Below are 16,272 nucleotides of genomic sequence, written 5' to 3'. Positions count from 1 at the left end.
TGAGCAGAATAGTGCACGCTGGGATAGCTAGTTGCCGCACATTACAGGAAGTCATTATCAAACGAGAGAGGACCTGGTAGCCCATTGGCTAGGAACTGTTGCATCTGTGAGGGCAGTCTCTGGGCATAAATATAGCACTCCTGGCAATAGACCTCAGATCACATCTGTACTGGAGAGAGGACCAAAGAAGCACTGCTCTGCAGATCCCTGGGAAGAGAGGCTGCACCAAAGACTGGATTGCACCTGCTGCTCCTGGGTCTAGCAAAGCGAAGACTGTGCTTGAGGTGCATGGCTCATTGAAAAGTAGCTCCTAAGCCCCAGACAGAAGTGGTGAACTCCAAGAGGCACTTGGCTGACTTCCTGTTACAGCACCAGGGCCACAAAAGCTGGAGAAGCATCCCTTGGTGAGTTGATAGCTAAGATTACTAGATCATCTCAGCTCACCGAAGGGAAGTTACACCTTAGTCTGCTGGATGTCGTCAGAGTGCAGTTTGGTCACTCACAGGGCAGAAGGGAACCACTGGTTTTGTCGTAGCCAGAGACCAGTAGACCAGTGACAACTGGTTCAGTGATGGACTCCATCTGGAGTATCAGGGATATTGACCTCTGTGGCTAAAGCTGCCCCCATGTTGGTGGACCATGAGATGGCCTCTGTTAAACTTAGCATTGACTGCAGCATCCATGAGCATCATCAGCATCCTGTATCCCTTGCATCAGGACAACTCCATTGGACCCAATGGCAAGTTGCCATTTATGCTGGAACCTGGCTAGAGACTGATTTTTGTTGTGTTATCTGTCCTGCTGGACCTGGGTGGTCCCCCTTACCGGCTCCCTGCCAGAATTGGTTGCTCAAAGTAACCCAAAGTGAACACATTTAACGTTGATACAAGTTTTCTCAAAAACGTTTCTAAGTGTAAAATTCGTGGTACCTACCATGCTTATTCGCGGTTGTGTGAAAAGCTGTCATTTATTATTTCTTCAAGTATTTATATCTCTGGAACCCTCTGATGGACCTTGTTCCCATTGGTGTCTATACATTCATACAAATATAGTCTATTTGTATAAATTGGTGTTGGGTTTCTTGAGAGTCATGGTTCTTTCTCATCATTTGTTTTGGTGCTGTTTAAATGCGTTACACTTGTTTCTTAGTTTAAACCTGGCTGCTTAAAGCCACAGCTACTGAAGGTTGAGCTAAGGTTTGACAAACAAGCCAGACTAGACCCGGGATGGAGTGGTGAGTGTATTCCATTGTGAGGTCACACAGCCATACCATATAATACATCTCCATTTCCTTACCTTTTGGGACCACTGTAATATTATGCAAACCAGTACATGTGCTAATAGATCAGTTCACAAAATGCCAAATGTTAGTGGGTCACAATTCGGCCTACCTCATGAATATTAATGAGGTAGTTTTTACAAATTGTGTACCAGTACAAATGGAGGCTATCACATGGCTGGTGGTCTACTAGGGCCACCAGACCACCTTACCTTTTAATGAAGCAAACTTTTTTTAATGCAGCATGTGTTCTTTAAAGAAAACAGGCCTGTGTGTAAAAAGAAAAGTTTCTTGGTTTTTATCTGTTTAAGAGGAGGCAGTGCTCATGTGCTCCGCACTCGTGGTGTGAATCTCCTTATGCATAGCAGGACCTGCCACGCCTGCATGTGCTCAAGTGTACCATGGTCCCAATGACAACAAGTGACAACTAATCAGAACAACACAGTTAATCCCCCAGTGGGTGTTCATGAATTTGAACCTGTCCCAGCACCCAGCCTCATTCTTGCTCTGCCCCAAGACCTCGGCGTTGACAATGGACTTACTAGGTGATTCGTGCCAGTAGCGCCACAAACCGACTACCGCTCTTCAGTGAGCTGGCGGCACCCAGATGGCAGATGTGGATTGCTCACTACTTCTTCAAAGCCTCTGGAGAGATTGACGGAAAGGGCAAGAGACATTACTGCAACATTACACCATTGAGAAGATTGTCATGCGCTTCCAGAATCTCTCCAACACCAGCGGGGATCATAATTATAACCGGGCGGGGGTAGCTTTGGATGATCCTGACGTTCAGTAAATCAGAATTGTCTAGTCCAACAGAAAGAAGGCAATCCGCTAGAGGATTCTATGCTAAGCTGAGAGAACCCGTGAGTGTATCCACATAAGACAATGCCAACAAGTGAGCGCGATCACAACTCATTCAAGGGTGAAGATCCACAGTCCTGAACAGGCAGATACTCAGGGAGCCCAAAATGATGCTGGACACTATCCTCACACTAACCAGGTCATATAAGCACTTAAACACACATAAAGATCAGATGGTATCAGTGTTCATCCAGACTGAGATAAAAGAAGAGCAAGGAGAGCAATGCTCTATAAAGGTTGAAACAGATGAGAAGTCAGAGAGGAGCAAGACCCAGAACACCCTGTCAGGCCACACAGAGACTGCTGTGCAGAGAGGAAGACCTTTGGGTAGTGTGGATTGATGTCACATCCTGCAACTAGATGTACCAGGCAGGGCTAGACTTGTTCAAACTGTGACATGGCCAAACACTTTACGAGTTCTTGCAGAGAAGGACTTTAACCAAATAACCTCATGTTCAGAGCAACACCAACTGCTCACTGACTACAAAGGAAGATATTGTCCTCCTAGAGTCCTACCTCTGTGATAAGGGGACTGGGCCATTCCGCACCTCCGTTGGCTTGACACCAACAGTATTCACTCACTGTTTGGTCCACTAGAGTGTCCTTGAGTCCCTTTAAATGCCCAGTCTTGGAGAATCAACTGCTTTTGAACACGTAATCCCCAAACTGTAGAAAATCTTCAGTGCCTTCAGTTTGCTGGACTCTTTGAAGACCGACAGTGGAACTCCCTTCCAAAGGTTGTACTTCCTGAGTACCTCAACACATTGGGCGTTCTACACTGGAAAAGCATCTCACACTGGCCACATGCTTGAATAAGACAATTAGGATATGTGTGAAACAAAATGCCAATATTAAATTGGCCATCCACAACTACACCTAAAAATGCCCACGGCTATGTACCACAGGGACCATGTGGTTCAGTCGACCACCTGCCAACACCAGCCATAGTGAACAGCAGAATTATTAAATTCTGATCTGGGCGTACTGTCTGCACTGTGTAGTCAATGCATATTTAGGTTTGTAGTTTTAGTGTTCCATTGGGGAATGGTTCGTAGTGGTTCTAGGAATGGTATGATTCTAGAGTGGGCTACAATGTTGTGATATGAAGAGGATATGCTGCTGTATGCTGACCTCCATCCTGTGTGCTTCAAGGCAGCTTGACTCTGTACTCTTTAAGAATAAGCATACCTGTTCCTTCAACCCATCATCACACTCATCATCACACTCTTGTTTAGGATCAGACACTACAGTGAGGCAAAAGAGCCAGAATAATAATGGGGCAGTAATTAGGGCGGAAAGCACTGTGCACATGATTTTCCAGGTTGCTACTTCAGAACAAGTCAGAAACTGCCATTCAGGAGGAATGTTCAAGATGCTGTTCGTGAGTAAGCTCTAGACTGTTATGAGCATAAATGCCACTATTATCATCGCCACACAAGGGTCTTACTGAGTAAAACATATTGTACACTGGTTCAAAAAGTGTCACAGGACTTCTGTCCCAGCAAACCCTCAGCAGAGCTGCTTAATCAAACTGGAAGAGGTGGAATGGGACAAGTGGACTACCCAAACATCAACAAGTTCACTGCCTCAAAACCACACTCAGGTTTTCATATTTAACGCGCAGGAAAAGTAACCATATGTGACAAATCAAGAAGTACCACTGAATCACAGTGTAGGATGCTACAGTCTAAGACCCAACAAAGACTTAGAGACCACACCTGGTGAATCAGCAAGCGCATCACAGACAGGATGATGTGAATTATCGAGATCAGGTTGGGGATGGATGTAGTGTGCAAACCAGCCTCATTTTAACATGCAATGCACATCCCTGCATGCTGATACAGAGTGCGTTGTCAGAAGATCAATAAATGCAGTGCGTGCACATGAGCTCAGCTTGTTTACCAAGCACACCATCTACTCTGTGTTTCTTCTGGGACTCCAGCTATGCTTACCACAGTTATTATATTGTGTTGACACAGATGAGACAATAAATGTTCAGTGTAAGGGCTTACCTCAGTTACTTAAATAAGTTATTTAGGTTTCTGCACAAAATATACTGGGACTGTACTCTAGGTGGAAAAACAACAATTGATGGACAGAATTCAGAACAATGTCATACATTCACCCCAGTACAGAGATCTGGTGGGCCTAAATCCATCGTTTGTTTGCTCAACATGCCATTCCAGTTTGAACCTAGCCATATGCAAATCAGTCTTGACCCTGTGTCCAATGGGAACAGTCCAGCCCGAAATGCCAGGCCAGGTCCTACCTAGACTGTAAACAAGTATCCTAGGACCGGTTTCTGGGTTTCACCCCTCATCAGCCAGGATAGCTTTACTGCAGTGGCATGGAAAGCACGGGACCCACGTCTGGGCACACCCGTCCTACTCGGGGTGACAAATGCAAAATAACAATTTATGGACAGAATGCAGAACAATGTCATACATTCACCCCAGTAAAGAGATCTGGTCCTAAACCCATCTTTTTTTTGATCACCATGCCATTCCAGTTTGAACCCAGCCATTTGCAAATCAGCCTTGACCCTGTGCCAATGTGAACAGTCCAACCCGAACTGCCAGGCCAGGTCCTCCCTGGACTGGAAACAAGCATCCTAGGACCAGGTTTGGGGTTTCACCCCATATCAGCCAGGATAGCTTGACTCCAGTGGCATGGAGAGCATAGGACCCACGTCTTGGCATACCCGTTCCACTCGGGGTGACAGAATAGCTTGACTCCAGTGGCATGGAGAGCACGGGACCCACGCCTGGGCATACCCGTCCCACTCGGGGTGACATATGCAAAAACAACAATTGATTGACAGAATGCAGAACAATATCATACATTCTCCCCAGTGCAGATATCTGTGCCTAAATCCATCAATTTTTTGCTCACCATGCTATTCCAGTTTGAACCCAGCCATATTCAAATCAGTCTTGACTCTGTGCCCAATGGGAACAGTCCAGACCGATCTGCTCGGGCCAGGTCCTCCCTGGACTGGAAACAAGCATCCATGGACCGGTTTCGTAGTTTCACCGCCCATCAGCCAGGATAGCTTGACTCCAGTGGCATGGAGAGTACCTGACCAACTCAGGGGGACAAATGCAAAAACAACAGTACTTGGACAGAATTCAGAACATGGTCATACATTTACCCCAGTACAGAGATTTGGGCCTAAATCCATCCTGTTTTTGCTCTCCATGCCATTCCAGTTTGAACCCAGCCATATGCAAATCAGTCTTGACTCTATGCTCAATGGGAACAGTCCCGCCCGAACTGCCAGGCCAAGTCCTCCTTGGCCTGGAAACAAGCGTCCTAGGGCCAGTTTTGGGGTTTCACCCCTCAGCAGCCAGGATAGCTTGGCTCCAGTGGCATGAAGAGCACGGGACCAACGTCTGGACATACCTGTTCCACTCAGGGTGACAAATGCAAAAAAAACAATTGTTGGACAGAATGCAGAACAATGTCATACATTCACTCGAGTGCCGAGATCTGGGCCTAAATCCATCATTTTTTTGCTTGCCATTCCAGTTTAAACCCAGCCATCTGTAAATCAGTCTTGATCCTGTGCCCAATGGGAACAGTCCAGCCCGAACTGTACTCTAGCCATCGTCATTCTCTTAGACTAGTTGTATTTAGGAATTAGGATTTAGTCTATCATTAGGTGTGTATGAGACAGTGGTGCAAACGGAGGTTTTCTTGATTGTCTACTTTTACGTTCTTTGAGGACAACCTCTTTGGTATCTGAGTGTTGGTTGGTATTGTTGAAAATAAATTAATTTTCTGATGGATGGTCACTTGAGCTCTTTTCAATCCTCACGCTGGATCCATTAAATTTTCTAGAAGTTTACCATCATTGACGTGAGGAAGTAATGTCGGAGTCAATGTCAGCCATTGGTCTTTAAGCAGCAAAGGTCCAAAGATGTTGGGATACGGAATATGGACCCACATTTCTCCTGTCTGTGTTGCTAAATACTAAGCATGAGGTGACATCTAGCTACTTGATTTCATAAATGTTATTTGTCTTATTGTGAACCCCTCAGGGATATAATATAAAAATCTAAGGATTAAACCAAAGCTGAGAGTTCTGTGAAATTCATAGTTGGATCCTAGCATGGTCCTAGCCACTGACATTCCCATAGTGACCACCATTTGGTGTTATATTTTAAGCCGTCTGGGTGACCACATATGTCTACACACAGGGGTATTTGTGGTAGGTCAAATATTTAGGTAAGGCTCTGGTATTCCAATGCAAGATTTAAAGGCATCTGTTTATTCATAAAGGTGAAGAACATTCTGATGTTCAATAAATGTGATTGAGATAAAAAGAGATCTCCCATTGAAAAAGATTTTTACAGTTTGCTGAAAACACTGATGTCAAGACTTCATTTATGACTGTTATCTGATTGCTAAAGAATACAGTCTCCGAAGATGCAATCTAGATTTTTGGGTCAGAAGAGGGAGGTTGAATATAAGATATAACTTGGGTGAGCTAGCATGTGGACAATAATCTGGCACCCTTTAGATTGCCCGCAGAAGGGATGCATGTGAGGGACCATGGTTACTGACTGAATCAGGATTCTGAATGGAAATTGTTGAACTGAACAGAAATTATGTATTTTGCGTTTGGCCAAATAGAGGATAACTTCATTATTCATGATTTTTTCCTCCTTTCTGAACTGGGTTACAACAAGTATTTTCTCCATTGTGGTCTTGTTACTGCTGGTGGTAGCTATGTGAGATATGCCCAGACAGCCAGCCTTCCATGATATACTTATGTAGGAAGCGGTACAGATACTGATAACGGGTTGGTTTTTCTTGGGAAAAAATTGAAATGTGGTGCCTAAGCAATTCTGCCTTGCAGCATGAGCTATAATCACAAGTAGTTACTAGATAAATGGGTAATAACATACAGAATGTGGTAAGTAAAAAAACAAATTCAACATAAGAGGCATTTCCCCAGGAAATATCAGCAGGCTTGAGCTGCCGAAATGTACCTGTAGAAAATTGACTGCAAAACTCATAATACCAGTATGTTCAATAACAAGAAGTTCTGCAAATGTAGGAATTTCTCCCCTAACTTATCATCAGGGCTTAAAAGATCTTGAGATGTGTAGCATCTAATAACCTCCTTCTGTTCTTTTCTGCAGGAGACTTTAGTGGAGGAAAGCCCTCAACTGTCATAGAGAGTCTCGCTAAGCATGCAGAAAAAATGGACGCTCAGCTAGGTGAGGTAATGTCTTGCTAGACTGCTTTTTATCTTTAAAGTTGTTTTCTAGATCCATGACCTTCTTTAATTGGATATCTGTGGTTATACTGTTAACAATACCCGCCTCTGATGAATCCTCATGATGCTGATATTGCAGAGCAACACACAGCAGTCCACCATTCTCCCTAATATGTAGACCTTTATTGTAAAAGTCCATCTGATAGATTTACTTGTTTAGTTTATATTGCAGAATTTACAGTATTTTGTGATAAGGCTTCAATATTTGCAGACATCTCATTTACTGGCAATTTCTTTAAACTGCTAGTATTTTTTTTTAATAATAGTGTTTCTGATTTTATTGAGTTTATGCAGAAAAGCATGGCTGCATCAACTGAAAAAAGTGCACATAGGATAATAAAGTAACTAGACCCGAAAACATGAACAGGAAACGTTCACCGTTGACCCATCCAACCCCCAAACACATGGCACCACCAACATTTGGTCGGGTACTTATTCACGGGACCCCTGAGTAGCACTTGTGCTTCTCCACAATACCCTCGCACCATTTACCGGAGACGTGCATGGTGGGAGGGCTTTGTCTACTCAGTTTGTAGGGACTACCTGTTGCTGGAGGTTTTTCAAGCTTGAATTTTAAAAGGCTTTTGACCTGTTTTAGTGCTATTGTTTGAATCCCTTTGTTTGGCTTTATGACTCAACAGGTTGCGATTCTGGCTCATTGCCACACGGCGGTTACTCAACATTTGTTACAGCATGGTGTCTCCAATGTGGGGTCTCCGGTTGTTTTTGTCGTTGAGGTGGATCCTGCATACCGTTTCAAAGTTTTTTACTCCTGGGTTACGTTTCCCACTGTGGAGAAGAACGCAAATTCTTTTCATGCTATACTGTTGCCACTGTTCCGGCAGCTTATCACCCAAATGTGGTTGTTGAAGTTCCTCTTACGGCCTCGAAACACCAGATTTAGTTTAATGGTGCCCTACCCATCCTATTGCTACTGTTCAAATGGGCCCCTTAAGTATTGACGGGCCACTTGTTCTGTATTGCCTGGTTTTACGCCGTACCCAAATTATCTTAAAGCCAATTTGGCAGAAGTAAGTTTGGTGTATGCTCAGGTGGCTCTACTTTATTGATGCCTGATCCAATTTGTTGATCATGCCTTTCTCGTGGCTCCTCGTCGGGCTGCGCCACCTGTGCAGGCTGCTCACGGCAGGGGTCTTGTTATCAGCCTCATTATTAATAATTCAGTGATGGGCAAACGTGCTCCGAACCGTGAGGACTTTCCGTTTTGGATTGCTCAGAAAATGTATCATCCTGACGCAGTTTTCCCTATCACCTGTCCTGTTGAGAAACATAGGAACCCTACTATATACTTGCCTAGTGGGCTGACTGCAACACCGGGGGGATGGTGTTTGCTTCAGTGTATACACTTTTATATGGCACCCCCTTGTTGAGCGTTCTCCCGAGCATTCTCAAACAAGTACAGAATGAACGTGAGGCAGGTCCTGCATTAGATTTGGGGATGAAATTGATTCCAGTAGTCTCCAAACTGATTCTTTCTCCTATTAAGGGTGTAGCAGTGCCTTTAATGATTCGTCGACGCCTATTGGCTGTAGCTGAGGTTTATAAGTCCTTGGGTTGTGATAACTTGGGAGTTAGACCTTCTAATCAGGCTCAAGGTAAGCCCCCTCCAGAGAAGGAGGGTCATCCTTTCTTTGGTAAAAGTCATGGGGCAAATCTAAGCAGCAGCAGAAGCCTAGGTCTCGGTGTGGGTCACCACCCTCTGACTTTTCGAAATGTAGATATGATTTACGTGATCACACTTAAATTATAACTCCTGAGAGGTTTCAGGTTCCTGATCCGCGTTCTCCTCGTTCCTTTCAGGAATCTCCTGATCAACAATTGACCAAGGAGAGCAGCAAGATCGCAGACAGGGTGAGTTCTCGCAACCCAAACAGGACCAGCAGCGCTCTTTTGACGTGAAAGTTAAAAGAGAGGAACCACATCCATATAGAGCCCTGTTCCAGAAGAAGAAAGTTGCCGCTTTGACAGGAAAGTATGCCCCAGACGGTATGAAGCCTCCTCCTGGACAGGATTGGGTGGTGACTCTCCTTGACAGCTCAGCGGAAGTTACTTTCTCTTATTTCACATCTCACAAGAGGGGATTGCATCATTACGCAATTCGCTGCTCTGGGCTACTAATTCAATTTTGCAAATTCGCATACTTCATTTTTAGCCGTTCTTTTTCTTGGTTATGAATTAAATTATGAAGGTCATGGGTTAGCTCCCCATTTCTTGGAGAAGTGTGTTCAGTTGCAGTCTCTGCTAGGATTTTTAAATGTTGTTAGAACTTACATTCCTGGCTATGCTCAGCGTATCAAACCACTTTACGCCTTGATACATCCATCCTTTTCTGCTTCTTCCTGAACATATCGTAGTGTTGCGTGTTTTACAATTGCATTTGCTTGCTATGCAATATTTGCAGACTTGGTTAAATACTCCCAATTTGGGCATCCATATTTTGTCTGGTTCAGTTGGCTATTCTGAAAGAATGCCCTCTTGCTCTAGGTAACCGCATTTTTGTTGTTTCTCCTGTGTCTTTCTTAGAGGTAGTCACAGAAGCCAGTGTTCCTAATTGTAAAGCTCTGCATCCTCGTGGTATTCAATGGGCAACGTCTTTGCTGTAGAGGAGACAGAGGACAGCCTTGTCTTGTCCCTCTAGCAATGTGCATAGGACCCGATATATATTTATTAACTTTTCCGCGTGCTGTCGGGGCAGTGTATAGCACTTGCACCCATTGTAAAAAAATAGGAGGGAATCCCATTCGGCGTAACACCATGTGTAGGTACGGCCATTCGATAGAATCAAATGCTTTAGCTGCATCCAATAAAACCGCAGCAGCTTTAGTATTGGGGAGTAAGTAATGTGATAGTGCAAATAAAGTTCTAGTGTTGTGAGATGTCTATCGTGATGGAATGAATCCTGATTGATCGGGGAGTATTAGGTTGTGCATCAGCGGTTGTAGACGCGTAGCAAGCAATTTAGCTAGGATTTTTGTATCTACGTTTATTAGGAACAGGGGCCTGTAGGTGTCACAATATTCGGGATCTCTATTTGGTTTCAAAGGTGCAATTATCATGGCTTCTCTCAGCGTTGGTGGCAACAATTGTTTATCATGTGCATCTCCATACATCTCCACTAAGTATGGTGCTATCTGATCGACAAAAGCCTTATAAAATTCGCATGTGAAGCCGTCAGGGCCTGGCGCATTTTCATTTGACAATGATTTAATAACTTCAGTTAACTTCAGTTACTTCCTCAATAGTGACAGGTAATGATAGGGATTCTCTTTGTGCATCTGATAGCCACGCTATTGACACATCTGCTAAGTATTCCATGATTTCATCCGGGGTGGCAGTGGGTTGTGTGGTATATAAGTCACCATATGTTGTCATGAACTCTCTCAATATTTCCTGCGTATCATGTTGTAGTATCCCCTTGGTTTTCTTGACCGCCTGGATTATTTGTGGTGTATGCCCCGTGTATATTTTAGCTGCTAAGTTCTTACCAGGTCTACCCGCCTCCCCATAGGATCGTGCCACCTGCCTTTTCGCTACATATTTTAGTTCTGGTCTGCATTTTTTTGATATTCCGTTAAGACGGTCCTAATTTCCCCTAATATTTTATCGTTTTGTGTATATTCATATTCCTGCTCTAATGTGCGCAATGTATCTTCCCACATAGAGAGTTGTCTCTGTATCTCTTTAAGGATACCAATATTAGGGCTTATGCAGACCCCTCTAATTGTCGCTTTGAAAGTCTCCCATAGTAGTCCCGGTTTCTCAGTAGTTGGGGCATTTAGTTAAAAATATTCAGTGATAGCTTGACTTAAAGTGTCAGTGTATAGTGAGTCTAGTAATGCTTTTGCATTAAATCTCCAGCTGTAAGGTGGCGGCACATAATGCGGTATCGTCAGTGATAGTAACACTGGATTATGATCGGATAATGTTCGAGGGAGGTGCATAACGGACTCTGTCCATAGTGATATGTCATCAGTGCCCAACCAGTAATCTATACGTGACCAGCTATTGTGTGCTGCTGATGTGTGCGTGGCCTCCATGCGTTCACTATTTCGCTATTTCCAAATATCAGTAAGTCGCATGTCAGCCATGACATCTTTCAATTTACTTAATGCCCGTTTATGTGGTTGGATGTATGACGTTACAATGCATGCTTTTACCACGCATGCTGTTACAACGCAGTTTTTACAACGCATACCATTACAACGCATAGCGCTTTGGGGTGCTGGATAGTGAAAAGTTTAATTTACTATTCCAACTCCAGTCCCCGTGGACACTAGGGAAGGTGTTGGATAGTAAATTAAATCTATTCCCTATCCTAGAGCGCCCCACAGCGCAATGCGTTGTAATGGTTTTTGTTGTAAAACCTGCGCTGTAATAGCACTGCGTGGTAAAAGTTGCGTTGTAAAGGATGTTTCCCATGTGGTTCGACTGCCGAGACTGACCTATCTAGTGCGTCATGCAGTGCTATATTAAAATCCCCGCCCAAATCAGCGGAATGTCTTGTAAATCTTGGAGTTTGCGCCACACTTTATGATAGAAGTCGGGGTCATCTATATTTGGGCCATATGTATTCAGTAATGCAAGTTTTTGTCCTCTCAGGACTCCTGTCATCATAACATAGCGCCCCTCTACATCTATGATGACGTCACCCATACTGAAATGCAGCCCTTTTCTAATCAAAATGAGGACCCCCCTGGAGCAAGAGGAATAAGTGAAACCATGGATAGATTCAGCCCATCTACGCCCAATGTTGTTTGTTGCATCAGGGGCAATGTGTGTTTCTTGCAGAAGGGCAATGTCCACCCTCAACCTGTCAAAGTATGCAAAAATTTGACAAATCTTTTTGGGATTATTCAACCCTCTGATATTCCAAGTTAATACATTTAGATGTTTAGGTTGTAACTTGTCAGAGGCCAACATTAGTAGATGTTATCTTTACAGTATATTGCACCACCTGTAGCATGAATGTCTTGCGTGCTGTCTTGAACAGAAGTAAAAACATCACATACAGCAATATTACTCCAGGTTTCAGCGATGTTTCTCAAGTGCATTGGTCTATAGAACAAAACCCAACTTCGTCCCACCACCCCCCTCCCACTTCAGCATCCCAACTATGCCAAAGACATATCCCTACAAAAGTCAACAATACAACCAAACTTTGGTCGGGGCGCACCCGGGTACACACATCTGCATCCAACATAGTGGATGTAGCCAGGTATACATTAGTTATGCAGACTAAACGTGGTCTACTATTTGTGGCCGGCAACAAGAATATTAAAAGTATATACTCTATGCATATAGTACATTATACCACAATTGTCCACCCACAAAATCGGACAGTTCTTCGTTGCCCTCTGTTTTAACCCCACCACCAGCGAGGATTTGTGTTTTTATCTCCTGATTAAAACCCACTTATCTGGTTCCACCTTGGATATATGTCTGAATCATGTTTCCATGGTATTCCTGTTCATATAGATTGGATTTGGATTCTCTCCCAGAATGTTCTGCTTCAGAGACTGGTCCCATGTTAACATTTCTGTGGTCCCAGTCAATGATGGAATTGTATGGGAAAAGGTACAATTTATGTCTTCAGTCTGACAGAGTCCCTACAGATACCCGCGACAGGCAAGGGCCCAAAACGTTATGTGATTGGCAATTTTGATGTCTCCTCTTTACGTTTTGGGCCCTTGCCTGTCGCGGGTACTTGGGCCTCACACACGAGTGAGGCACCATTTTTATCAGGAGACCTGGGGGAACGCTGGGTGGTAGGAAATTTGTGTCAGCCCGGTGATCCCACAAGTTTCCCACACAAAAATGTGTGGAAAAGGTGATTTTTTCAGCTAAATTTGAGGTTTGCAGGGGATTCTGGGTAGGAAAACGTGAGGGATACACGCAAGCCATACCTCCCTGGAATTCTCCGGGTGTTTAGTTTTCAGAAATGTGTGGGTGTGGTAGGTTTCCCTAGCTGGCCGCTGAGCACGAGGCCAAAAACCCAGGCGACCTCCCTTGCAAAACCAGGTTGTTTTGTGATAGGCAATGTTGATGTCTCCTCAATATGTTTTGGGCCCTTGCCTGTCGCGGGTACTTGGGCTTTCCACACGAGTGAGGCACCATTTATATCGGGAGAACTGGGGGAACGCTGGGTGGTAGGACATTTGTGTCAGATCAGTGATCCCACAACTTTTCCACACAAAAATTAATGGAAAAAGAGTTTTTTCCAACTAAATTTGAGCTTTGCAGGGCATGTTGGGTAAAAAAAGCAGTGAGAGCAAAGCAAGTCATTCACCTTGTACTCCCTCCTTGGTCTACTACTGAAAAATGTGAAAGTTTGCCTAAGTGACGACTGAGCTAGGGCACAAAATCCCATGCTACCCATATTGACAAAAAAAATCTTACAAAATGCCATTACACCGCCACAAATATAAATCTAACACTAATTTGATAAAGCTAATACATCACTTACACTGGTTGGTTTTAGCACCTCCAGAAACGCTGGCTTCAAAGCACAAATACTTATCAAAGTATATAAATATTGAAGCCAAGCCTTCTGAAAGGGGGCCATAAAGCCACTTCACGGAACCAACCACTTTATGGTCCATTCACACACCACACACAGACTCCCATACCACCAGCTACCGGCCCAAACAGCCAAATAACTTGCACTCACACAAACATACCACCGCATCATATTAATATGCCACAAGACATAATGAGTTTGACTACATTTTCCCACCTGTCAAGTCTCCCCCTCCTTCTTCCTGAACGTTACCGAATGCATGCAGAGTGAGCCATTACTAATGGCTTCCATGACAGCACATGAGGCTCCGGAAGACATGTCTTTCATGCACCTTTAGCGCACTCACTATGCTAAATCCAACTACTTCTAGTTTGTGGATGCAAGTTGGGGGTGTCTGAGTATCCTTGTAGGCCATATCTCAAACTGAGCGAGCTTATCTACCCAACTAAGGCAAACATGCTGGAAATTGAAGAATGGATGAATGTGAAACATGGGTAGTCCGTGACAACGTAGCATATGTCCAATCCACCGTTATGTGCAGTTATCATACAGCAAACTGACCATCTACTAAGTTCTAAGGGAGGATGAACATGGCAAGCAGCATTGACCCATAAGTACTATAGTAAATTCAGTGCGAGTGTGGCAGCAATGTATTTGAATCCATGGGTGAAGATGAAGTCATGAAGTGTATCTATACTACCTTTACTATCTGCCTTCTACCTTTGCAATATTCCTCGGAAAGCGCACCGACAATAAGCTGTTCTAACCCGTTTGCGTGTCTATCCTCATCACAGTCCTGACTAATCATGTCTAATTTTCAAGAGACCCTATACTAATGCCTTCCATCTCTAGCTACGTGAAGCATGAGAAAATATTACTGGCACATGCTATCAATGCTCTCACTGTGCTAAATCCAACTCCTTCCAGTTTGTGGATGGAAGTTGAGGGGTGCCCGAGTATGCCGCAAAGCCATTCCTCAAGCTGAGCAAGCATATCTACCTTTGAAACTAAGGCAAACATGCTGGAAATTTTCAAAAGATTTCTAAAGCGAACACCATAAACTATGATGTGAAACACGGGTACTCCGTGACAAAGTGGTGTATGTTCTGTCCACCAGTATGTGCAGCGTGGGGGCTATAATGCACTTGTCAATTGGCGAACAGCACAACTGCCACGTTCTGAAAGCAGATAGAGTTGTTGAGAAGTCCATGTATTCCTGAAGTAGAGGAAGAAATATTCTGCAGCTGCTTGCGTATTGAAGGAGTGGCCCACAGACAGTAGGTATCCATTCACACCAATTGAAAGGTTTACCTATTGACAGCTCCACCTCAGTCAATTTCCCATCATGTTGCTTTAGTGTGATACAACATAAAGCAAGTAGGAAAACAGAAGGCAGGCTTACTTGGGCCCTGGGGACAGTAAACACAAGTCTCCTGCCTCTTACCCTGCATCGATCACACTTTACAACAACGACATGGTAGCTTCTTTTTGGGTGTTGCAGGAATTTTATCAGCAAAGTGTCACTCCTGCATCCTTGCCACGTCCTCCAGAACACATGAAGTGGAGGCTGCTGCTTCTGTAGCAGCGAGACTTTCAATCACAGACAACTGAAAGTCAAGGAAAGACATGAGTCTTCCTGTGGTGGTCTGACGATAAACAACGTATGTTGCTATCTGGATCAGGTGAGTAAATAGCTTCTTATACCAAGTACGAGTTTTATGACTCGCATTGTATGGCTGAAGAACCTGGCCATTCTTGTCCACTCCGCCCATGTACTTGTTGTAATCAAGTATACAGGGACAGTGTTCTCAGCATGATCTGTAGTGAACACGTACATGTCACGCCTATCTGAGAACTTGACTGTGAGCAGTTCGTTGGAATGCAACGCAGTGCTCTGGGTATTCTGGAGCTTCTTGCAAACAAGCTCCTGCGGTAATCCTTTGCGGCGACAACGAATTGTGCCGCAAGCCATGGTGCCAGCTTTGTAGAGCTCACTGAACAGCTCTACTCCTCTATAGAAATTGTCCACATAAAGTTTATAACCTTTGTAAAGAAGCGGCTGGACAAGCTCCCATAGGATCTTTTCTATGACCGCTAGCGTGGGAGGGCAACCTACAGGGTTAAGAGTTGTGTCCTTCCCTGTACACACTCCCAAGCTGTACACATAGCCAGTTGAGCTCTCACACAGCATGTACAGCTTGATGCCATAGCAAGCTCGCTTGCTCGAAATGTAGTGCCTAAACAGCAGCCGCACTTTAGACAAAATCAAGTACTCATCAATGGCTATATTCTTTCCAGGAGTTCAAA

At 44.1% G+C, this 16,272-nt stretch overlaps 1 protein-coding gene across 2 annotated transcripts in view; it reads left to right on the top strand.

Moving 5' to 3' along the window:
- Positions 1-16,272, top strand: part of LOC144822280 (complement factor B-like) — an 827,973-nt gene that overhangs the window by 429,581 nt on the left and 382,120 nt on the right. The window contains exon 9 of one of the 2 annotated variants that reach the window (XM_078679606.1): positions 7,291-7,368. The exons of the other annotated variant lie outside the window; for it this stretch is intronic. Within the exon in view, the coding sequence (XP_078535732.1) occupies positions 7,291-7,368 (78 nt within the window). The remainder of the gene's footprint in view (positions 1-7,290; positions 7,369-16,272) is intronic. 2 annotated transcript variants of the gene reach the window in all.

The sequence above is a fragment of the Lissotriton helveticus genome, chromosome 3_1 (assembly GCF_964261635.1).
Source record: "Lissotriton helveticus chromosome 3_1, aLisHel1.1, whole genome shotgun sequence".
Lineage (NCBI taxonomy): Eukaryota > Metazoa > Chordata > Amphibia > Caudata > Salamandridae > Lissotriton > Lissotriton helveticus.
This window is presented reverse-complemented; position numbering and strand designations above follow the sequence as displayed.